This window comes from Bombina bombina, chromosome 1 (genome assembly GCF_027579735.1).
Source record: "Bombina bombina isolate aBomBom1 chromosome 1, aBomBom1.pri, whole genome shotgun sequence".
Classification (NCBI taxonomy): Eukaryota; Metazoa; Chordata; class Amphibia; order Anura; family Bombinatoridae; genus Bombina; species Bombina bombina.
The window spans coordinates 59,638,939-59,665,171 of NC_069499.1; the positions used below are offsets into that span (position 1 = coordinate 59,638,939).

Below are 26,233 nucleotides of genomic sequence, written 5' to 3' on the forward strand. Positions count from 1 at the left end.
TCAAGGAACCAAGCCTCCAGATTAAAAAGAAAAAGAAAAGGTCTGGGAGGCATTCTGCTAAGAAGGGCTGTGTGGGGATTTGAACCTGTGGCTCTGTGGTTGCTATTTCTGTTTGCTTACATGTTGAGCCACAGACAGTTCTAGCAATAGCATGGATCTTAAAAGATCTGGTAAATAACTATTTGCCTTACTTGTTATTACACCTGTGCAACACACAGGTGTTCTCAATTCTGGAATTAATCAGAACCAACCCTGTGCAAAACCTCCCTATTTAAGGATGGCTTTTAGTCTGCATTTTGGTCTTCACATTGGATCTGTTTTGTCAAGTCAGAACCTGTTTCCTGTATTTCTTTGGAGAAAAGATTTCCTTTGCACCTGTTTACAAGGTATTACCAGGAGAAAGCCTTTACCTTTAAACCTGTTACCAATCTACAAGTTTGTTTCCTGCTTTATGCAATTCCTGCACTTGGCCATTGCCAGGAGAAGGATTTCCTTTGCACCTGTTTATAAGGTATTACCAGGAGAAAGCCTTTACCTTTATACCTGTTACCAATCTTCAAGTTTGTTTCCTGCCTTGTGCATTTCCTGCACTCAGCAATTACAAGGAGAGACACTTTACCTTTAAACCTGTTACCAGTTTGCAAGTTGTTTCCTGCATTGTGCAATTCCTGCACTCAGCAATTACAAGGAGAGAGACTTTACCTTTAAACCTGTTACCAGTTTGCAAGTTGTTTCCTGCCTTGTGCAATTACTGGACTCAGCAATTACAAGGAGAAAGACTTTACCTTCAAACCTGCTACCTGTTTACAAGTTGTTTTCTGCCTTGTGCAAATCTTACATTTCAGTTATTACCAAGAGAAAGACTTTCCTTTTTGAATCTGCATCTCTGCTTACTAGTTTTCTTTATTTTCACTCCTGCTGTATGTGGTCTTAACATACCTTAGTAGCATATTTAAATATTCTGCAAGTATTTGCTTAAACAAAGTATTTTGTTGTTTAAATAAATTTGTTTTCATTTTCAATCAGTATGGCTTCTACTAATCTTCCTTTAAAGCAACTGTTCCAGACAATGAGGCTCTCACATGATATCCTGAGACAGAACATGACAGAGCATGGGTGAAAGTTAGAGTCCGGAGATGCAGGGAGAGTCTTTCTGCAAAACCATCCCGACTCATATTAACAGCTCCACAGGCAATCAGCGTTGACGAGTTTCGCTGCCTGCTTTTCTCTTGTTAAGTGTGTTCAGTCCACGGGTCATCCATTACTTATGGGATATATTCTCCTTCCCAACAGGAAGTTGCAAGAGGATCACCCAAGCAGAGCTGCTATATAGCTCCTCCCCTCACATGTCATATCCAGTCATTCTCTTGCAACCCTCAACAAAGAGGAGTTGGAGTTTTTACTTAATTATTCTTCAATCAAAAGTTTGTTATTTTAAATGGCACTGGAGTGTGCTGTTTTTCTATCTCAGGCAGTATTTGGAAGAAGAAACTGCCTGCGTTTTCTATGATCTTAGCAGGCGTAACTAAGATCCACTGGCTGTTCTCGACATTCTGAGGAGTGGGGTAACTTCAGAAAATGGGAATAGCATGCGGGGTCCCCCGCAAATGAGGTATGTGCAGTACAATATTTTCTGGGAATGGAATTGACTAAGAAAACACTGCTGTTACCCGTATGATGTAAGTACAGCCTTAAATGCAGTAGTAGTGACTGGTATCAGGCTGATAAATGTATGCACAGTAGAGTTATTTTCTAGGGACTAGAATTTGACTGAGAAAATACTGTTAATACTGAAATAATGCTTAAGCCTTATCTGCAGTGGAAGCGACTGGTAGCAGGCTTAGTGATAACTTTGCATGACATAAAAAAAAAAAAGTTTGTTTTTAAAACGTTTACTGGCATGTTATTCGTTTTGTGAGGTACTTTGGTGATAAATCCTTTTGGGCATGATTTTTTTCCACATGGCTAACGTATATTTCTGAATAGAAACCGTTATATCAGGTCTCCCACTGTTGTAAATGAATGGGAGGGACCTTTTTTAGCGCCTTGTTGCGCAGTTAAAATTCTAGCACAGTCTTCCTGCTTCTTCCTCCTTGATCCAGGACGTCTCTAGAGAGCTCAGGGGTCTTCAAAATTCGTTTTTGAGGGAGGTAATCAGTCACAGCAGACCTGTGACAGTGTGTTTGACTGTGATAAAAGCGTTAAATCTTAATTTGATATCCGTTTTTGGGTACTGAGGGGTTAATCATCCTTTTGCTAATGGGTGCAATCCTCTGCTAATTAATACATTTAAAGTATTGTTGACTATAACTGAATTAGTTCTTTGTTATTCAACTGTGTTTTTTTCAAAGCGCTGCAGCGTTTTTTATATTGCTTGTAAACTTATTGAAAGTAATTTCCAAGCTTGCTAGCTTCATTGCTAGTCTGTTTAAACATGTCTGATACAGAGGAATCTGCTTGTTCATTATGTTTAAAAGCCGATGTGGAGCCCAATAGAAATATGTGTACCAATTGTATTGATATTACTTTGAATAAAAGTCAATCTGTACCGATAAAGAAATTATCACCAGACAACGAGGGGGAAGTTATGCCGTCTAACTCTCCTCACGTGTCAGTACCTTCGTCTCCCGCTCGGGAGGTGCGTGAGATTTAGGCGCCAAGTACATCAAGGCCCTTACAAATCACTTTACATGATATGGCTAATGTTATGAAAGAAGTATTATACAATATGCCCGAGTTAAGAGGCAAGCGCGACAGCTCTGGGTTAAGGACAGAGCGCGCCGATGACACGAGAGCCATGTCTGATACTGCGTCACAATTTGCAGAACATGAGGACGGAGAGCTTCATTCTGTGGGTGACGGTTCTGATTCGGGGAGACCGGATTCAGAAATTTCACATTTTAAATTTAAGCTTGAGAACCTCCGCGTGTTGCTAGGGGAGGTGTTAGCGGCTCTGAATGATTGTGACACGGTGGCAATCCCAGAGAAATTATGTAGGCTGGATAAATACTATGCGGTACCGGTGTGTACTGACGTTTTTCCTATACCAAAGAGGCTTACAGAGATTATTAGCAAGGAGTGGGATAGACCCGGTGTGCCTTTTTCCCCTCCTCCGATATTTAGAAAAATGTTCCCTATAGACGCCACCACACGAGACTTATGGCAGACGGTCCCTAAGGTGGAGGGAGCAGTTTCTACTTTAGCCAAGCGTACCACTATCCCGGTGGAGGATAGCTGTGCTTTCTCCGATCCAATGGATAAAAAATTAGAGGGTTACCTTAAGAAAATGTTTGTTCAACAAGGTTTTATCTTACAGCCTCTTGCATGCATTGCGCCTGTCACTGCTGCAGCTGCATTCTGGTTTGAGTCTCTGGAAGAGGCGATTCGCACAGCACCATTGGATGAGTCTTTGAGCAAGATTAGAACCCTTAAGCTGGCTAATGCGTTTGTTTCGGATGCCGTAGTGCATTTAACCAAACTTACGGCTAAGAATTCCGGATTCGCCATACAGGCGCGCAGAGCGCTATGGCTTAAATCCTGGTCAGCAGATGTAACTTCTAAGTCTAAACTACTGAACATTCCATTTAAAAGGGCAGACCTTATTCGGGCCCGGCTTGAAGGAAATTATTGCTGACATTACTGGAGGTAAGGGCCACACCCTTCCTCAGGACAGGGCCAAATCAAAGGCCAAACAGTCTAATTTTCGTGCCTTTCGTAATCTCAAGGCAGGAGCAGCATCAACTTCCTCCGCTCCAAAACAGGAAGGAACTACTGCTCGTTACAGACAGGGTTGGAAAGGCAACCAGTCATGGAACAAGGGTAAGCAGGCCAGAAAGCCTACTTCCGCCCCTAAGACAGCATGAAGACAGGGCCCCCTTTCCGGAGACGGATCTAGTGGGGGGCAGACTTTCTCTCTTCGCCCAGGCTTGGGCAAGAGATGTCCAGGATCCCTGGACGTTGGAGATTATATCGCAGGGATACCTTCTGGATTTCAAAGCTTCTCCTCCACAAGGGAGGCTTCATCTGTCAAGGTTATCAACAAACCTAGTAAAGAAAGAGGCATTTCTACAATGTGTACAAGACCTCTTAGTGATGGGAGTGATCCACCCAGTTCCGCGAACGGAACAGGGGCAAGGGTTTTATTCAAATCTGTTTGTGGTTCCCAAAAAAGAGGGAACCTTCAGACCAATCTTAGACTTAAAAATCTTAAACAAGTTCCTAAGGGTTCCATCGTTCAAGATGGAAACCATTCGGACCATCCTACCCATGATCCAAGAGGGTCAATATATGACCACAGTGGACTTAAAGGATGCCTACCTTCACATACCGATTCACAAAGATCATTATCGGTACCTAAGGTTTGCCTTTCTAGACAGGCATTACCAGTTTGTAGCTCTTCCCTTTGGGTTGGCTACGGCCCAGAGAATTTTTACAAAGGTTCTGGGCTCACTTCTGGCGGTGCTAAGACCACGAGGCATAGCGGTGGCTCCGTACCTAGACGACATTCTGATACAAGCGTCAAGTTTTCAAAATGCAAAGTCTCATACAGAGATAGTTCTAGCATTTCTGAGGTCACATGGGTGGAAAGTGAACGTGGAAAAGAGTTCTCTGTTACCACTCACAAGGGTCCCTTTTCTAGGGACTCTTATAGATTCTGTAGAGATGAAAATTTACCTGACGGAGTCCAGGTTATCAAAGATTCTCAATGCTTGCCGTGTCCTTCACTCCATTCCAAGCCCATCAGTAGCTCAGTGCATGGAAGTAATCGGCTTAATGGTCGCGGCAATGGACATAGTGCCATTTGCGCGCCTACATCTCAGACCGCTGCAAATATGCATGCTAAGTCAATGGAACGGGGATTACTCAGATCTGTCCCCTTTGCTAAATCTGGACCAGGAGACCAGAGATTCTCTTCTCTGGTGGTTGTCACGGGTTCATCTGTCCAAAGGAATGACTTTTCGCAGACCAGATTGGACGATTGTAACAACAGATGCCAGCCTACTAGGCTGGGGAGCAGTCTGGAACTCCCTGAAGGCTCAGGGATCGTGGACTCAGGAGGAGAAACTCCTCCCGATAAACATTCTAGAATTAAGAGCAATATTCAATGCTCTTCTAGCTTGGCCTCAGTTAGCAACACTGAGGTTCATCAGATTTCAGTCGGACAACATCACGACTGTGGCTTACATCAATCATCAAGGGGGAACCAGGAGTTCCCTAGCGATGTTGGAAGTCTCAAAGATAATTCGCTGGGCAGAGTCTCACTCTTGCCACCTGTCAGCGATCTACATCCCAGGCGTGGAGAACTGGGAGGCGGATTTTCTAAGTCGCCAGACTTTTCATCCGGGGGAGTGGGAACTTCACCCGGAGGTATTTGCTCAACTGATTCGTCGTTGGGGCAAGCCGGATCTGGATCTCATGGCATCTCGCCAGAACGCCAAGCTTCCTTGTTACGGATCCAGGTCCAGGGACCCGGGAGCGGTGCTGGTAGATGCACTAGCAGCCCCTTGGGGTTTCAACATAGCTTATGTGTTTTCACCTTTTCCGTTGCTACCTCGACTGATTGCCAGGATCAAACAGGAGAGAGCATCGGTGATTCTGATAGCGCCTGCGTGGCCACGCAGGACCTGGTATGCAGACCTAGTGGACATGTCGTCCTGTCCACCATGGTCTCTACCCCTGAGGTAGGACCTTCTAATTCAGGGTCCTTTCAACCATCCAAACCTAATTTCTCTGAGGCTGACTGCTTGGAAATTGAACGCTTGATTCTATCAAAGCGTGGGTTTTCGGATTCGGTTATTGATACATTAATACAGGCTCGGAAACCTGTTACCAGAAAAATTTACCACAAGATATGGTGTAAATATTTATATTGGTGTGAATCCAAGAGTTACTCATGGAGTAAGGTTAGGATTCCTAGGATATTGTCTTTTCTACAAGAGGGTTTAGAAAAGGGCTTATCCGCTAGTTCACTAAAGGGACAGATTTCTGCTCTGTCTATTCTTTTACACAAGCGTCTGGCAGAGAATCCAGACGTCCAGGCTTTTTGTCAGGCTTTGGCTAGGATTAAGCCTGTGTTTAAAACTGTTGCTCCTCCGTGGAGCTTAAACTTGGTTCTTAAAGTTCTTCAGGGTGTTCCGTTTGAACCCCTTCATTCCATTGATATTAAGCTTTTATCTTGGAAAGTTCTGTTTTTGATGGCTATTTCCTCGGCTCGAAGAGTCTCTGAGTTATCTGCCTTACATTGTGATTCTCCTTATCTGATCTTTCATTCAGACAAGGTAGTCCTGCGTACTAAACCTGGGTTTTTACCTAAGGTTGTTTCTAACAGGAATATCAATCAAGAGATTGTTGTTCCATCATTATGTCCTAATCCTTCCTCAAAGAAGGAACGTCTTTTGCATAATCTAGACGTGGTCCGTGCCCTGAAGTTCTACTTACAGGCAACTAAAGATTTTCGACAAACTTCTTCTCTGTTTGTCGTTTACTCTGGACAGAGGAGAGGTCAAAAGGCTTCGGCTATCTCTCTCTCTTTTTGGCTTCGTAGCATAATACTCTTAGCCTACGAGACTGCTGGACAGCAGCCTCCTGAAAAAATTACAGCTCATTCCACTAGAGCTGTGGCTTCCACCTGGGCCTTTAAGAATGAGGTCTCTGTTGAACAGATTTGCAAGGCTGCAACTTGGTCTTCACTTCATACTTTTTCCAAATTTTACAAATTTGACACTTTTGCTTCTTCGGAGGCTGTTTTTGGGAGAAAGGTTCTACAGGCAGTGGTTCCTTCTGTTTAATGTTCCTGCCTTGTCCCTCCCATCATCCGTGTACTTTAGCTTTGGTATTGGTATCCCATAAGTAATGGATGACCCGTGGACTGAACACACTTAACAAGAGAAAACATAATTTATGCTTACCTGATAAATTTATTGTGTGCAGTCCACGGCCCGCCCTGTCTTTTTGAGGCAGGTTCTGAATTTTAAATTATAACTCCAGTCACCACTACACCCTATAGTTTCTCCTTTCTCGTCTTGTTTCGGTTGAATGACTGGATATGACATGTGAGGGGAGGAGCTATATAGCAGCTCTGCTTGGGTGATCCTTCAACTTCCTGTTGGGAAGGAGAATATATCCCATAAGTAATGGATGACCCGTGGACTGAACACACTACAAGAGAAATACATTTATCAGGTAAGCATAAATTATGTTTTTTATCTCAAGTCCATGGCAGAAGCGACGCTACTATCTGTCACACGTGAAGGGCCGTGTTCCTGTTCCGCGGCGTAGATTTTGGTAAGATTGTTTCATTTTACTGTCATCATGGATGTATTGTAATTACAACTGTTTATCCGAGAGGGGCTACAACCTTTCAGGGATGACTTTAACATAGGGTCTCATTGAGGCTCCTTTTTCTATATAGGAATCAAGGGTTAATATCTCCTGAGGGGGGTTATTTTACAGGGGGGTTATAATCATGTTTGTTATGTGATTCTGTCTGCTACTGTGTAGTGTTGCTTCGGCTCATGGCTATTTTGGAACATAACGGTCTATGTCTAGTGACCCAGCCTTTACGGTCAGGCGCACTTTTGCATGGACTGCACGGTTTACCTTGTGACCGGGTGTGGCCACATTTTGGCTCTCCATCTCCGCATTCCTGACTGTGTGGCGACGGAGAAATCCTGGTCCGCTGGTGTCTGGTTCCCTGGAGGTGGTGAGTGCCCGGCCATTGGGGGTTTAAGGTGCCATTTAGATTTTTCTTATTGGTCCATTATTCTGATTTTTTTTTTCAACGGATGTCTCTGATTCTGACTCTACTTCTTGCGTAGAATATGAATTTGCCCAGGTGATACATGCCCATCAGTTATGTTCCGAATGCCGTTTTAGAGTGCTCTGTTCCTCTGGATCGGGGAATCAGGTGCCCACTGAGCCATCCGCCTCTGGGGATTCTATTTCTTACGATGCGAGTTCGCTACCACCAACTCTTACTACGCATGCAGGTAACCCAAATGCTACTTATCCTTCTAGGGAGTATGGCCTGTTCCCACCAGAGGTTACGTCACGGTTCTGCATGGCCATATCTTTGGCTCTGGCGCATCCGCACCTCCCGGGAGTGTGCTTACGATATTGTCCGTGTTTCGTAAACCAGGGCTCGACGGGCGTTGATTGGTTTCAGGCTTTTCCTGACTGGGTATAAATCCTTCTTCTGTCTTTGAGGCCTAGTTCAGACACGTGGCGCCTTTGGATGTCTGGTGAGGGCGCCTAGTGATAACAATATGATTTGTGTTGTTTACTTGTTTTATTTTACAAGCTTCAACTAACATCCTGAGAGGACTTGATGGTCCGTGGTTGCTAAGGGGCCTGGGGGATTGGTTCAGTGCTCATTCGCCTTTCAATCTAGTGGGCCGGGACTCCGTTGAAATCTTTGGGGACAGGCTCAGTCCTTTCCAATTTTTACGGGAACTAGAGTGTTCCTTCCAATTTTGGGTTGGAGGTTTGGAGGATTTAGGTCCTTCATACTGCCGTTCTTACGGTTTTGCCTTTCGTATGGTTTTGCCTTTCATGGTCTCTTTGGTCGTGTCCTTTTAGGACTTGTTCCTTTTAGAGGTTCTCTCTCTTTGGGTCGAGACTTTCTGAACTTTGTACGGTTTTTCTAATGGCTCTGGCCACTTAATTAGGAAGTTAAGGCCGTGAGACTCTGTCTTCCTTCGGGAGTTAGTCGTCTCCATATCAGGGGCGATATGAGGTGTTGTCTCTTCTTTCAAGCTTTTTGCTTAGGGGATGTTTTTCTGCCTGGGTTCGGGATGCTTTGCATTCTTCTTCCTTGGATGTGGTCCTCTGGAACGTTAATCTGAAAGGAATATGGAGACTAGCCTTTCTTTTTTACGCTCTCCTTTGGGTGACTCGTGTCATTTCCCTTAGTGTTGCCCTTGGGGCTCTAGAGAAATTTGTGGGGTGTTGACCTCCGGCTAAGGGGGTGGGGGGTGTTCGTTTTAGGACTATTCTGGGTCCCGGGTCAAGGGTTCTTGGATCCTTCTTGGATGTCTGGAGACTTATGATTTTGTGGAATGGTTCGGGACGACCCAGTTTTTTCAGGGACCCTATGTTGCGACATAGGAGCTAGCTCATTGGGCTTGCAAACAGGAAGGCCAGAGTTCACATCCACCTTTGGGTACTGGTTATAAACTTTAAGGCCTGACTTGTCCTTCGGACGGAGTGTGCTCCTCTTCATGGGGAGTTTTTTCTTTGTTGGGTCAACAGTGGTGTCTGGATGATTTTTTCATTCGCTCCGTGTTTTGATCATACTATGGCTTCATGTCTTGTGGACATGTACACTGTTCTTATCTGTGCCCTTCCCTTTGGAGGGGATAGTTTGTCTTCCTTATGAGCTAGGGTTTCCTCTCTCTGGAGGGTCATTGTCCTGCCCTGTGTGTAGGAGGTTGGATCAGGTGGCTTATTTCTGTAAGGGGCAGCATCTGCTGCTCTGTTGTCTGTTCCACCTGTTGGAAATTGATCTCTTTACGTAGAGACTGTCTAAGAGAGTTGTGACAGGTCTTCCTATGGATCTATTGCACTTTTCTCTGTTCCAGGTCCTAGGGGGTTCTCCTTGGGAGTGCCTTATTTTGGAGGAGCAGATTGGGTTGGCACCCAAGCTCTGTTTTGGGTGGGTGAATCCCCCCCATTTCTTTCCATTCCCTGGGGGCTTGTGGTTGGGGTCTTTCTGTCCCCCCTGTCTATCAGACATGTCTGTCGCTTGGGCTGGTCCGGTGTTGGAGCAGGATCTGAGATCTGTTGTTCTGCTAATTCGTCCTCTGAGCATTCGAGGTACGGTAAGCCTCTTTGAGGTTTCTCCTTTCTCCATGTTCAAGTTTGTGGGAAGGACTGGTGGCTCTTAGCCTGCTACGTTGTCTGCTGGTTATTGTATTAGCAATATGAAGGATCCTATCTTTAGCTGTTTTCTACATGCCCTGCAAGTTTTTAAGTTTCAGGGTTATTTTTAGATGACTGCAGCGTGCAGTGCTTTTGCTTCAGGTATTGTTAGTCAGACCTACCTGAGCTTGCAGCACGAGGTTTCGTTTCTGAATATTTCCGTATTCTGAGCTACCTTTTTCCGACTTGGGGACCTTTGTCTTCAGTTGCTTTGTGGTTGCACTGTGTTAGGGGAAGATCCTCTCTCTGTGTTTTTATTACGGGCTCCTTGTGCCCTTTTTAGTTTTTTTTTTTTTATGCAGTTCCTTATGCTAGCTGGGCAGCTAGCTCAGCATACTAATGCACTGTGGCTACTCTGCACTGTAGCACTCCGAGGGTTGCAAGTTAGTTCCCCGGCGAGGTCTACTCAGCCTTTTCTCCTTTCAAGGTTGATAAGATGAGCAGCACCTTGAGTCCCTTAAGGGGGATTAGCCATGCTTTACTGATACAATCATGTTTTATCCGTGTCTTTTCTTCTTTGTGGAAGAATACGGTAGCTTGTTCCCTTTCTTTAGTAAGGGGTGTGTTGTTTGGAGATCGACTGCTGGGCGACGGTGTCTCCTGGAGGCTGTTGACTGTCGATTCTAGTTCCTGCGGTCTCTAGCAAGGCTTGTGGACTATCTGCGGGTCATTGTCCTTGGGCTTTTTCCTTTTTTCAAAGTTGTTCTCGGCTTCGGACGAAGCAGGATTTTGTTGGGTAGGGGTTGGGTATTGTTTTCTCAAAAGTAATGAATGCAGCTGAGGACTCTTTCCATTTATAAAGATAAACTTAAATTATGCTTACCTGATCATTTTCTTTTCTTCAGATGGAAAGAGTCCACAGCTCCCCACCCGTATTTTTTCTGTGGGGCGTCTGTTTTTTTGTTCTACTGGCACCTTTTTCACCCTGATATTTCTTCTACTGTTCCTTGTTCCCTCGGGCAGAATGACTGGGGTATGAGGGAAGTGGGGGGGAGGTATCTAAGCCTTTGGCTGGAGTTGTCTTTGCCTCCTCCTGGTGGCCAGGTTCTGAATTCCCAAAAGTAATGAATGCAGCTGTGGACTCTCCCAGTCTGAAGAAAAGAAAATTATCAGATAAGCATAACTTAAGTTTTTTGTGTCAAAATTGTGATTATCCCACATTACCTAGAGAGGCCAGAAAGCAAAGTCTATAACAGGTTTTCTTTAAACTGATGCAACTCAGCATTTTGAAGAATTAATAGACGTTGGTATACACTATGGTCGCAGACGGCGGCATTCGGGTATTTTTTGCGCCAGATTTATTAGTATGAAAGTTCAACACAAAAATATCTGAATTTGCTAAATGACAGATTAGGAATTTTCACCCATGACTACTAGATAAGGTTACGTATGTCTGCTCTGTATTGTTTTAATTAAACATTTTATTAGGAATTTATTTTTAGTCTTCTGTTCCTTTATTAGTATTAAAATATTGCAAGATGTTGTTATAAATTGTATTCTTATAAATGAATAGAAGAAAATTTGATTTTTCTTTAATTTTTTTTTTTTTTTTCACCCAGCTGCGCGCCACGCCCCAAATCAAAGAAATGGTGTTACTGGAGAGAAACGACTAGAAAATGGGGTAGGTCTTCATTATATGATCATCATTTTCTACCTGCTATATTTATTGGCTTTGAACTGTTGTGATTTGATATTTTATAATGTAACATTTTTAATGTACCCAGTGATCTATGGATAAAATGTAATTTCTCCAACATAGGTGTGTCCGGTCCACGGCGTCATCCTTACTTGTGGGATATTCTCCTCCCCAACAGGAAATGGCAAAGAGCCCAGCAAAGCTGGTCACATGATCCCTCCTAGGCTCCGCCTTCCCCAGTCATTCTCTTTGCCGTTGTACAGGCAACATCTCCACGGAGATGGCTTAGAGTTTTTTGGTGTTTAAATGTAGTTTTTATTCTTCAATCAAGAGTTTGTTATTTTAAAATAGTGCTGGTATGTACTATTTACTCTGAAACAGGAAAGAGATGAAGATTTCTGTTTGTAAGAGGAAAATGATTTTAGCAACCGTTACTAAAATCGATGGCTGTTTCCACACAGGACTGTTGAGAGGAATTAACTTCAGTTGGGGGAAACAGTGAGCAGACTTTTGCTGCTTGAGGTATGACACATTTCTAACAAGACTATGTAATGCTGGAAGCTGTCATTTTCCCTATGGGATCCGGTAAGCCATTTTCTTAGTTTAAGTAAAAGAATAAAGGGCTTCATTAGGGCTTAAAAAACTGGTAGACATTTTTCTGGGCCAAAACGATTACTTTACTAAGTATATTTGGCAGATTATTACTTTTAATAGTTGTTAAATCTTGGGGATTGTTTTAATAAAAACGGCAGGCACTGTATTGGACACCTTTTTCACTGGGGGCCTTTTCTAGTCATAGACAGAGCCTCATTTTCGCGCCTCTAATGCGCAGTTGTTTTTGGAAAGCATGGCATGCAGATGCATGTGTGAGGAGCTAAGAACCACTGAAAAAGCTTATAGAAGGCATCATTTGGTATCGTATTCCCCTCTGGGCTTGGTTGGGTCTCAGCAAAGCAGATACCTGGGACTGTATAGGGGTTAAATGTAAAACGGCTCCGGTTAAAGCTTTCAAATTTGGTGTGCAATACTTTTAAGGCTTTAAGTTACTGTGGTGAAATTTTGGTGAAATTTGAACAATTCCTTCATACTTTTTCACATATTCAGTAATAAAGTGTGTTCAGTTTGAAATTTAAAGGGACAGTAACGGTTTTATTGTAAAACGTTTTTTGTGCTTTGTTGACAAGTTTAAGCCTGTTTAACATGTCTGAACCATCAGATAACGATGTTCTATATGTATGAAAGCCAATGTGTCTCCCCATTTAAATATATGTGATATATTTGTGTCATAATGTCCAAACAAAGTAGGGATAATAATGCCATAGATATGATATTGCCCAAGATGATTCCTCTAATGAGGGGAGTAAGCATGGTACTGCATCATCCCCTTCTGTGTCTACACCAGTTTTGCCCACACAAGAGGCCCCTAGTACATCTAGTGCGCCAATACTTATTACCATACAACAATTAATGGCTGTAATGGATAATTCTATTGCTTGCATTTTTTTCCAAAATGCCTACTTATCAGAGAAAGCGTGATTGCTCTGTTTTAAACACTGAAGAGCAAGAGGACGCTGATGATATCTGTTCTGACATACCCTCACACCTATCTGAAGGGGCCAGGAGGGAGGTTTTGTCTGAGGGAGAAATTTCAGATTCAGGGAAAATTTCTCAACAAGCAGAACCTGATATTGTAACTTTTATATTTGAATTTCAACATCTCCACGCACTACTTAAGGAGGTATTATCTACTCTGGATGATTGTGACAATTTGGTCATTCCAGAGAAATTAGGTAAGATGGACAAGTTCCTAGAGGTTCCGGTGCCCCCCGATGTTTTTCCTATACCCAAGCGGGTGGCGGACATAGTAAATAAGGAGTGGGAAAGGCCCGGCATACCTTTTGTCCTCCCCCTATATTTAAGAAATTAGTTCCTATAGTCGACCCCAGAAAGGACTTATAGCATACAGTCCCCAAGGTCGAGGGGGCGGTTTCTACTCTAAACAAACGCACTTCTATTCCTATAGAAGATAGTTGTGCTTTCTAGATCCTATGGATTAAAGGTTAGAGGGTTTGCTTAAAAAAGATGTTTGTTCAGCAAGGTTACCTTCTACAACCAATTTCATGCATTGTTCCTGTCACTACAACTGCGTGTTTCTGGTTCGAAGAACTAGAAAAGTCGCTCAATAAAGAATCTTCGTACGAGGAGGTTTTGGACAGAGTTCAAGCTCTTAAATTGGCTAACTCTTTTTTATTTTAGATGCCGCTTTGCAATTAGCTAGATTAGCGGCGAATAATTCAGGGTTTGCTATCGTGGCGCGCAGAGCGCTTTTGCTTAACATCCCTTCAAGGGTAAAACACTGTTTGACCCTGACTTGAAAGAGATTATTTCAGACATCACTGGGGGAAAGGGCCACGCCCTTCCTCTGGATAGGTCTTTTAAGGCTAAAAAGAAGCCAAATTTCCGTCCCTTTCGCAGAAACGGACCAGCCTCAAATTCTACACCCTCTAAGCAAGAGGGTAATACTTCTCAAACCAAGCCAGCCTGGAGGCCGATGCAAGGCTGGAACAAGGGTAAGCAGGCCAAGTCACCTGCCACTGCTACCAAAACAGCATGAAGTGTTGGCCCCCGATCTGGGAAGGATCTGGTGGGGGGGCAGACTTTTTCTCTTTGCTCAGGCTGGGGCAAGAGATGTTCAGGATCCTTGGGCGCTAGAAATAGTTTCTCAAGGTTATCTCCTGGAATTCAGGGAACTACCCCCAAGGGGAAGGTTCCACTGGTCTCAATTATCTTCGAACAGGCATTCTTACACTGTGTAGAAGACCTGTTAAGCATGGGAGTGATTCATCCTGTTCCATTAGGAGAACAAGGGATGGGTTTTTACTCCAACCTGTTCATAATTCCCAAAAAAGAGGGAACATTCAGACCTATTTTAGATCTCAAGATTCTAAACAAGTTTCTAAGGGTTTCATCATTCAAAATGGAAACCATTCGAACGATCCTTCCTACCATCCAGAAAGGTCAATTCATGCCCACGGTGGACTTAAGGATGCGTACCTACGTATTCCTATCCACAAGGAACATTTTTGGTTCCTAAGGTTCGCCTTTCTGGACAAGCATTACCTGTGGCACTTCCATTCGGATTAGCCACTGCTCCAAGGATTTTCACAAGGGTACTAGGGTCCCTTCTAGCGGTGCTAAGACCAAGGGGCATTGCAGTAGTACCTTACTTGGACGACATCCTGATTCAAGTGTCGTCTCTGTCAAAAGCAAGGGCTCATACGGACATTGTCCTAGCCTTTCTCAGATCTCACAGGTGGAAAGTGAACATAGAAAAAAGTTCTCTGTCCCCGTCAACAAGAGTTCCCTTCTTGGGAACAATAATAGTTTCCTTAGAAATGAAGGTTTTTCTGACAGAGGCCAGAAAATCAAAACTTCTAAGCTCTTGTCAGGTACTTCATTCTGTTCTTCTTCCTTCCATAGCGCAGTCCATGGAAGTAATAGGGTTGATGGTTGCGGCAATGGACATAGTTCCTTTTGCACGAATTCATCTAAGACCATTGCACCTGGGCATGCTCAGACAGTGGAATTGGGATTATACAGACTTGTCTCCGACGATACAAGTAGATCAAATAACCAGAGATTCACTCCGTTGGTGGCTGACCCTGGACAACCTGTCACAGGGAATGAGCTTCCGCAGACCGGAATAGGTCATTGTCACGACCGACGCCAGTCTGGTGGGCTGGGGCGCGGTCTGGGAACCCCTGAAAACTCAGGGTCTATGGTTTCGGGAAGACTCTCTTCTCCCGATAAACATAATGGAACTGAGAGCGATATTCAATGCTCTCAAGGCTTGGCCTCGACTAGCAAAGGCCAAATTCATAAGGTTTCAATCAGTCATCATGACGACTGTTACATATATCATCCATCAGGGGGTAACAAGGAGTTCCCTGGCGATGGAGGAGCATCCGGGGGAGTGGGAACTCCATCTGGAAATCTTTGCCCAAATAACTCAATTATGGGGCATTCCAGACTTGGTTCTGATGGCCTCTCGTCAGAACTTCATGGTCCCTTGTTACGGGTCCAAATCCAGGGATCCCAAGGCGACTCTATTGGATACAAATAGTAGCACCTTGGATCTTCAACCTAGCTTATGTATTCCCACCGTTTCCTCTCATTCCCAGGCTGGTAGCCAGGATCAATCTGGAGAGGGCTTCGGTGACCTTGATAGTTCCTGTGTGGCCACGCAGGACTTGGTATGCAGACCTGGTGAATGTGTCATCGGCTCCACCATGGAAGCTACCTTTGAGACAGGACCTTCTTATTCAGGGTCCATTCGAACATCCGAATCTGGTTTTCCTCCAACTGACTGCTTGGAGTTTGACCGCTTGATTTTATCAAAGCGTGGGTTTTCAGATTCTGTAATAGATACTCTTATTCAGGCTAGAAAGCCTGTAACTAGAAAAATTTACCATAATATATGGAAAAAATATATCTGTTGGTGTGAATCTAAAGGATTCCCATGGAACAAGATAAAAATTCCTAAGATTCTTTCCTTTCTACAAGAAGGTTTGGAGAAAGGATTTTCTGCGAGTTCTCTGAAGGGACAGATCTCTGCTTTATCTGTTTTACTTCACAAAAGGCTGGCAGCTGTGCCAGACGTTTAAGCATTTGTTCAGGCTCTGGAGTCTTAATCTAGTTCTTTCAGTTCTTCAAGGGGTTCCGTTTGAACCCTTACATTCCATAGATATTAAGTTATTATCTTGGAAAGTTTTGTTTTAGGTTGCAATTTCTTCTGCTAGAAGAGTTTCTGAGTTATCTGCTCTGCAGTGTTCTCCGCCCTATCTGGTCCATGCAGATAAGGTGGTTTTTACGTACTGAGCCTGGTTTTCTTCTGAAGGTTGTTTCCAACAAAAATATTAACCAGGAGATAGTTGTACCTTCTTTGTGTCCGAATCCAGTTTCATAGAAGGAACGTTTGTTACACAATTTGGACGTTGTCCGTGCTCTAAAATTCTATTTAGATGCTACAAAGGATTTCAGACAAACATCTTCCTTGTTTGTTGTTTATTCTGGTAAAAGGAGAGGTCAAAAAGCAACTTCTACCTCTCTATCTTTTTGGCTTAAAAGCATCATCAGATTGGCTTATGAGACTGCCGGACGGCAGCCTCCTGAAAGAATCACAGCTCATTCCACTAGGGCCGTGGCTTCCACATGGGCCTTTAAGAACGAGGCTTCTGTTGATCAGATATGTAAGGCAGCGACTTGGTCTTCACTGCACACTTTTACCAAATTTTACAAATTTGATACTTTTGCTTCTTCTGAGGCTATTTTTGGGAGAAAGGTTTTGCAAACCGTGGTGCCTTCCATCTAGGTGACCTGATTTGCTCCCTCCCATCATCCGTGTCCTAAAGCTTTGGTATTGGTTCCCACAAGTAAGGATGACGCCGTGGACCGGACACACCTATGTTGGAGAAAACAGAATTTATGTTTACCTGATAAATTACTTTCTCCAACGGTGTGTCCGGTCCACGGCCCGCCCTGGTTTTTTAATCAGGTCTGATGATTTATTTTCTTTAACTACAGTCACCACGGTATCATATGATTTCTCCTATGCAAATATTCCTCCTTTACGTCGGTCGAATGACTGGGGAAGGCGGAGCCTAGGAGGGATCATGTGACCAGCTTTGCTGGGCTCTTTGCCATTTCCTGTTGGGGAGGAGAATATCCCACAAGTAAGGATGACGCCGTGGACCGGACACACCGTTGGAGAAAGTAATTTATCAGGTAAACATAAATTCTGTTATAATCTTTTATATAAATCCTATAGCCTTTTTTAAATCTGCATTTAGCCTGGGCATGGTTGTTGAAAGAAGTGAGAGGTCTTCTCCGTTAGTGACATACTATGGCATAACTACTTCCTGTGGTTATCATGTGGGCATGCAGTAGCCAGGCGGCTTATCTTTCTCCTCCTCTTTTTTTCTAGCAACAGCAGACAAAGGCAGCAGATCACAACAGGTCAAGTGGCAGGGGAGGGGGTAAATCACTGGTGTGTGTGTTTTGTGCAGTTATGTTTTGTTATGCTGCAGTGATTTAATCCCTTGTTTGTGTGCTCTGGACTATCAGTTGGTTAATCCACTGCTTCTATTTGTTTGTCAGTCAAGGGTTAAATTGCAGTTGTATGTGTTACTGGTAAACAAAGGGTTAAACTTGTGTGCATATTTGTGTGTTTACTGAGGTTTTCTATAGGACGATGTGCGCTATACACAGATTATGAAACAGTTAAACAAATGTATAACCCAGAAAATTAGTGTTTAAAAGTGAATTGATAGAATTTATCACAAGGCAGATTTGAATATTGTGATACAACTGTGGTATTTTGATGTTTTTATAAGATAATCTCTATCCGGGTGGTAATTGTGCCAGTTTCAACTCGTTTGATGCTCTAAAGATATAATTAAACTTGTTTACTGTCATGTTTTTAATTTGATGCATCAGGTAAAATGTTAAATCCCCTGCACAGCATTAAGTGATCTAAGTAACCAACGTACTGTTGCCAGAACATATTGAAATGATGTCTCCTCACACTGTATGTTTATATGAAAATAATAACTGGACCAATTGGACAACACTATTACCACTAAAGTCCGTCTCCCTTTCATAGCCAAAAAAAACATGGTACATTTTATTCTTCATATTCCCTATATATCACGTTTGTACTTGGTTAGCCAGCTTGTCTCTAGTGTTATAAACAAAAGTGTTTGTGGGCACAATCTCATCAATCTCTGTTAATGCTAAGCACAGATACGCATTATCTACTGCAGTAGAATCTCCTGTATCACGCATGTATGGCAGAGGGTTAAGCGTACAGAGACCATGATTCTAGGTTATTTAGAGGGTCAGTGTATAATACTCTAACATAAATAAACATTAATGAACAACTCATTTCGAACAGGAGATTCCCTCTTTTACATGACAAGAGTTTTTTTTTTTTAAATAAATAGATAGCGGCAAATTTCTCAGGATTGTAGGGGGACAAGTTCTAAAATAGAGAACCCGCCTGCCTGAAATCGCCACTTGTGATGCATCATCGTGTGGCGAAATTTAATATTGCAGAAGAGTTCTCTTATCTTGTGCAGTCCCTCCTGCTCTTGTGTCAGCAATTGTGCAAGAGCACAGTAATTTAATCACACCAAATAAGTGAGTGCTGGGGTGATTTTTCTCACAAACTCTAAGGTGGCAGAGAGAATAAAGAAGCAGTTTCTGCTTCATAAATTTGTGGTTGCAGACTCACCTATTTGAACTGTGAATGAAAATGTTAGCAAATAATCGCAGTGTTTTTAAAATCTCTGCATAAAAAATGCTTTATATTGTAACTTTTCAAATCCAGAGAAGGTCACAAAACCCCTCTGCACTGCTGTAACCAATCAGAGGCGAGATGTGCTGCTGCCTCTTTGGGGGAGGGAGTGAAGCGCAGTTTGCAGAGGTAAATTACAGTAAAAGCTGGTAAAATGCGTGCATTCATACAATAATTTAATAATTTATTGTGGATTTATTTTTGTTTATGTCCCTTTGAGAAATACGTTTTGTCTATGAATTCCCTTTTAATTTTACAATTATATTTTTTATATTCAAAACACATCAATTAGATATTATAATACTGAAGAAACTGCCCAGATCCAAAAAAAATGTATTACTAGTTATTTCAGAAATCATACAGTTTTTTATAAATCACAACATTGCCACTTAAAGAAACCAAACTGTCATAATATTGTAACCATATTATATACAGTGTATGTGTATATACAGGTATGTGTGTGTATGTATATATATATATATATATATATATATATATATGTATATACGTGTGTGTGTGTATATAGATATACAGTGTATATATATATATATATATATATATATATATATATATATATACCGTATGTATACAGTGCTAGTCTATGGAAGCTTTTGTATTGGACACCAAAAGTATATCTCACTCATTGTAATGTTACAAGCAGGGCTTAGCGTGTGGGATGGGGGAGGGTTGGTAGCTATTCAGTCCTCTACAGTGAATATAGAAAGTGCAGTGCATGATGTTCATTGGAACTGACAGCTGGTTTGATTTTGCTTTGATTAGGTGTCTGACTGCTGGCAATATCCACTAGCTATATGCATTTGTGATAGCTGATAAACACACAGAAACCTCTGTGTTTCATAAAGTAGCGTTATCAAATTTCTTAAATGGAAAAACACCATTTCTTTGTAGATTTCAGGTTTTGATTTAGTGTTTTAATAGTCTCTTAACCTAAACCTTGAACTGGGATATTACTTGTGAAAACTGGCTTGATCTATTGATGAACAGATAAGTGTGCATAGAAAAAATGGAGCTGACGCATTTGGAAACCGTTAAAGAGTTTACAAGTAATGGACAATGTAGCAAGATAAAAGTATCCTCCTACACAGTCACATGGAATACTTGTAGAAAGGTAAACTCCACGCGTTTCACCCTTAATTTGTTGATGCTTTCAGATTTAAGATTACATTTTTAAAATGTATTATATTGGTTTGTAGCACCTAATCTGACAGCTGAATGTTTTATGCTATCTTTTTATGTTACAAACAGTGTTTTGTGAGATGTTTTTAAAATGTAAATTCAATTGACATACTGAGCATTTTACTTGAACTTCAACAGTTTAATATATCGTTAATAACTTTGCAAGAAGCTGGAATATCAAGAAAGATTGATGTTATTGAACATTATTTAGTGCTATAATTTAGATATTGTATTTTTCCTGTTACAAGACTCTTTTTTTTTTTTTTTTTTAAATCATTCTTTGTTTGTATTATATAATGTGTATGTTTTGATAAATTGATCTGTTTGTACAGTGTTTGATCAATTTAATTTTAATCTCAGCTAGATTGTATGTATATATCTACAGTATCTATAAGTGTGTGTATGTATATATATAAAAAATGAAAAGTTGAAAGCACTCACTGGACTGTAGACAGCACTGTAAATCAAATATACTTTATATTTGATTTACAGTGCTGTCTACAGTCCAGTGAGTATATATATATATATATATATATATATATATATGTATATATATATATGTATGTATGTGTATAGATAGATATGGATAGAGAGATCGATCTGCACGTGCACAGGATGCTGGTACAGCAATTAATAATTACAGCACTCACTGGTGTGTGTGTGTGTGTATATGTTTGTGTGCGTGTATATATATAGATATATAATATATATATATATATATATATATATATATATATATATATATATATACATATACAGTATATATCACAAAAGTGAGTACACCCCTCACATTTTTGTAAATATTTTATTATATCTTTTCATGTGACAACACTGAAGAAATGACACTTTGCTACAATGTAAAGTAGGGGTGTACTCACTTTTGTTGCCAACGGTTTAGACATTAATGGCTGTGTGTTGAGTTATTTTGAGGGGACAGCAAATTTACACTGTTATACAGGCTGTACACTCACTACTTTACATTGTTGCAAAGTGTCATTTCTTCAGTGTTGTCACATGAAAAGATATAATAAAATATTTACAAAAAAGTGAAGGGTGTACTCACTTTTTTAAGATACTGTTTATATATAATATATAATTGGTGATATATATAATATATATATATACATATACACACAGTACACAACTTTCTAATTTACTTTTATCACCAATTTTGCTTTGTTCTCTTGGTGTTCTTAGTTGAAAGCTAAACCTAGGAAGGCTCATATTATAATTTATAAGCCCTTGAAAGCTGCCTCTTATCACATGCTTTTTTTATTTGCTTTTCACAACAGGGGAGAGCTAGTTCATGTGAGCCATATAGATAACGTGATCACGCCAGTGGCTTGTGGCAGATACTGGCTAAAATGCAAGTCAATAGATAATAAATAAAAAGTCATGTTATCAGGGGGCTGTCAGAAAATGCTTAGATACAAGTTAATCACAGAGATAAAAAGTTGGTTGTGCAAAACTGGGGAATGGGTACTAAAGGGATTATCTATCTTTTTAAACAACAAATATTTTGGGGTTGACTGTCCCTTTAAATTAAATGCCTGTAAAAGTAAATTTGTGTGTGTAGTTTTTGGCCGTTCAACCCAATATTCAGTGGATTGCATCACATTTCAGCATTCCGTAATTTTACTTGAACTAAAAATCACTTAAAGGGACAGTGTACCCAAAAACTTTCCTTTAATTTGTTTCCAATGATCCATTTCATCTGCTGGAGTGTATTGCATTGTTTACAAATAGCTCCTTAGCCTTTATATTGGCATTTGCAATTGCTAATGTAGCCTGTAGAATCCCTACCTATACTGGACATTTATATACCTAGGTATAGGATATGGACAAACTTTGTAAACAGAGCCAGCAGATGAAATTACACTCACAGTGGAAGGGGGAAAGAGATAAAGCTTTAACCCCTTAATGACCACAATGTACCCTGTATGTCACTGGTCGTTAAGGGTTTTTTCAGGACATAATAGCACAAGTCTAGCAAGAACACGCTATTAATGCACTCCCTCCAGCAGGCTTTGTGGAATAGAGCAGTCTCAACGCTGGTGGCAAGACCGCGCTATAAAACAATCAAGTCCCAAAAAGAGGCCAGCGACATACAGGGAACGTCGCTGGTCCTTAAGGGGTTAAAATGTTAATTTTCAATGGTTCTTTCTAAGTATTGTACAGAGACAGAGATAAGAAAGGGAAGCATTTGAGTGATAAGATAACGAGATCTGATCACACTGCAAGCTTAGCTTATTTTGATAGAGCAAATACAGCTATTGCATTTGCAAAAAGAAGCATAAATGAGCTATTTCTCATAGGTTTATACACTGCAGCTGGTATAACAAGTCATGGGGAACACATTCAGTGAAACACCATTTTACAGTGAAATGTCACTTTAAGTGAATCTCACAATATTTCTTACACTTTAGAAGAAAAGTGAGCTCAAAATATATGATGTACAGGTTACGGCGCTGGTTGTTAAGGGGTTAAACGCCTTTTATAAAAATTGTATTGAGGTAATTTCACTCCTCCTCCTAGTCATGGGTGCTACCATCTTGAAATCTGCGTTCCAGTGCTGATGTGATAGCGCATCAGCTCTCAGATACCTGCAATGAAACCTAGGTTCTAAAATGGCAGCACCTATATTTAGAGGGTTGTACATGAAATGTATTTATTGTTTAATGTCTCTTTTTAATAATTGACTTCAGGTCTATATTTGTAAAGATCTGAGATAAGTATGTTAGAATATTTCATGCATACAAAATATTTGCTTTTAGGAATTTACCTGGGAATAATAAATATTTCATATACACTTGCATCTTTTATAAAGTATTTTGTTCTTAAGAAGCTCCTTAATGTATTCTGTATGTTGTTGTTTTTTTTTGCTTTCATTGTGGGCTAAACCCTTTAGGTAAACTATAATTTTCTGTCTGCTAATATATATATTCACTCTAACTAGTTCTCCGCTGTCCTCTGCTTTTTAAATAACAAGTTACATGATAACTACGGTTGTTATTTTGTGTGGTTTAGCAAAATATGTTTTCCATTCGTGTGTTAATCTTTAAGACTTTATACATATCAAAAGGACATTTCTTAGTTTGTGATTCAGACAGAACATATAATTTTAAACAACTTTCTATTTTACTTTTATTATCAAATGTACTAAATTCCATTGTTATGCTTTTTTTAAAGGGACTTAAAACACTAAATAAATGCTAAATAGAATGATGCATTCAAAGAAAAGATTAGTCTGAGAATAACATGTAAATGTATTTTTTAAAGTTTCATTAACTGTTCAAAAACAGTTATGGGAGCTGCCATGTTGTAACTTAGGCTACCTTCTCTGCTGTGGCCAATAAAGGACAGTTATAAATAGGTCATTCGAATGTGCAGCCAATGGCTGTGTGGAATATAACAATGTTCTGCACTTCCATTTCTAACAGGAACTGAGAAGCTCACAATTTAGCTAGTTGAACACATGGGATGAACCAATCACAAGGCATATATGTGCAGCACCAATTAGCAATTAGCTCCCATTAGTGCATTGCGGTCATGACCCTACCAATGTATGCATTTTAACAAAGGATAACAAAGCAAATTAGATAATAGAAATACATTGTAAAGATGCTTAAAAGGCAAAATTTAAACTTTCCTGATTCAGAAAGAACATGCAAATGTCACTTTTGTTCACTTGTCTATGTGTATACAGTACATATGCAGGGGTGGAAAAATATTACTATAAATTTGCTAGTCAGAGTAAAGAAGTTACTAATCCATGTTAGTCCACATTCAAAGTTTGCCACACAATTCTGTGTCCTGATTTTATGTATAGTACTCATTGGAGGGGGATTGTTCAAGATAATTTTACTTTACTAAGTCCTAAAAGTGCAACAATAAAGTGCTCTAATACTCTAGACTGCCATGGCGAGCTCTTAAGCCTACTTCAGTATGCTGTCATGGAAAGGAGTAAGTGTTAATAAAAGATATAAAGATAATTAGGTAAATCTTATTATGGGAATCAATTGTATATATATATATTTTTATCTGTTCTTTTTGAATCATGAAAGTTTCATTTTTGCCACTGAGCTGTTCTGACTATGCACATATCCCAAATCTGACTGGCTCACTGGGAATGTCCAGCGCAAGAGCAGCAATGCATTACCACTAACGAAAACTGTTTGATAGAAACAACAGTGCTTTTTCTCTGAGTTACCCATAACGACTGTATAAGAAAATGTTTAAATGCAGTGAGTGCAAAAGACTCAAAATAGCTTCATCTTATGAAATAGCTCAGCAGTGAAAGGGTTAATTATTGAGAATGCTGGGCACAAAGTGCGTATTGTGGCCTTGCTATATAATGTAGGTTGAGACCTTGAAAGAATATTTCTGTAATTTCAGATTGTTTTGAGAATAGTTTTGTTGCTTAAAGGGCCATGATACCCAAATGTTGAAACCCTTGAAAGTGATGAAGCCTAGCAGTAAAAAGCTGACTAGAAAATATCACCTGAACATTTCTATGTAGATATTTTACCTCAGAAGTTCCTCAGTAGCCACATCCCATTGTAAAGGACTTCTAAGCAGCAAATCAGTAGGTCTGTCCCGGGACTGCTAAGGGATTGAGCCTTGTGAACTCTCATGTTATTTCCCTATTCAGTTTAAGGAAGTTTACTAAGAGTTCATGACCTCAGCACTGTTGATGCTGATTGGCTGCTGTTCATTTTTAAAAAAAAAAATGTTTTACCTGCAGCTGGGCAGCAGCTGAGTATAACTTTTTACAAAGAACTTACTCTGCTGAGCTGAGGAAATTTTGAGGTAAAATATCTTCCTTTTTTTACATAGAGATGCTCAGGTGATATTTTCCTCTCAGCTTTTTACAGTTATACTGCATTAGTTTCAAGTGATTTAGCATATGAGTATTATGTCCCTTTCACAGTAAATTAAAAACTTTTACATTTGTAATATGAAATGTAAAAGGGACATACAACCCAAATTTATTCTTTCATGATTTAGACAGAACAAACCATTTTAAACAACTTTCGAATTTACTTCTATTATTTAATCTGCTTCCTTCTCTTGTTATCCTTTGCTGAAAGGTTTATCTAGGTAAGCTCAGGAGCAGCAGAGAACCTAGGTTCTAGCTGCTGATTGGTGGCTGCTGATATATAATGATTGTTATTGGCTCACCCATGAGTTCAGTTAGAAACCAGTAGTGCATTGCTGCTCCTTCATCGAATGAAACAAATTAGATAATAGAAGTAAATTGGAAAGTTGTATAAAATTGTATTCTCTATCTGAATCATGAAAGAAAATGTTTGGGTTTCATGTCCCTTTAAGTTATAATTCGTAACAAAACTGCAATATACTTTCATATAAAGTAAAGGGGCCCATCATGTTGAAATCTAGGTTTCTCTTACCCAATCTTTTCTGCATAGGGCAATTAGGGACAGATAATGGCTGTGGGGAATAAAAGGAATGATAAACATACTTTAAGATTGTTATATTCCACACAGCATTTTGTTTGCACACTTTTATCTGTCTTTAAAGGAACTAGAAACCCCCCAAAAAATTATTTCATGATATAGAAAGAGCATGAAATTTTAAACAACTTTCCAATTTACTTCTATTATCTAATTTGCTTTATTCTCTTGGTATCCTTTGTTGAGAAAAGAATATCTAAATAGGCTCAGGCGCTGCTCATTGGTGGCTGAACATAGATGTCTCATCTTATTGGTTCACCCATGTGCATTGCTATTTCTTCAACAAAGGATAGCTAAAGAATGGAGCAATATGTCTGTCTCCTCTTCTTTCTGTGTATAGGTTTGTTTTATACACACTGGGATCAGTGAACAAAGAGTTATAGGTGTGGTGGGGAATACAAGCATCTTTTATAGATGCTATTTGCTGCTTTTGTACAGTGTTAGGTGGATCTTGCACATGTGTTGAGTGTTTGGCTGCAGTGTGTCTTGCTGAAACCAAGTGTAGTTCATTTAAAGTGATGGTAAACTGTGTGGTTTTGCTCAGTATAGTGCAATAGTATTAGTGATTAAACACATGTAGCATATTTGTTTTTCCCGATTACTTATAATTTGTCGTTGTTATAATCGTTCTTACTTACATCCTCACTTCTGGCA

The 26,233-nt window shown here is 40.5% G+C and overlaps 1 protein-coding gene across 6 annotated transcripts in view; it reads left to right on the forward strand.

Moving 5' to 3' along the window:
* Positions 1-26,233, forward strand: part of PPP1R13B (protein phosphatase 1 regulatory subunit 13B) — a 271,782-nt gene that overhangs the window by 150,921 nt on the left and 94,628 nt on the right. For all 6 annotated transcript variants that reach the window (XM_053697391.1, XM_053697394.1, XM_053697390.1 and 3 more), the window contains exon 4: positions 11,478-11,539. In XM_053697391.1, the coding sequence (XP_053553366.1) occupies positions 11,478-11,539 (62 nt within the window). The remainder of the gene's footprint in view (positions 1-11,477; positions 11,540-26,233) is intronic.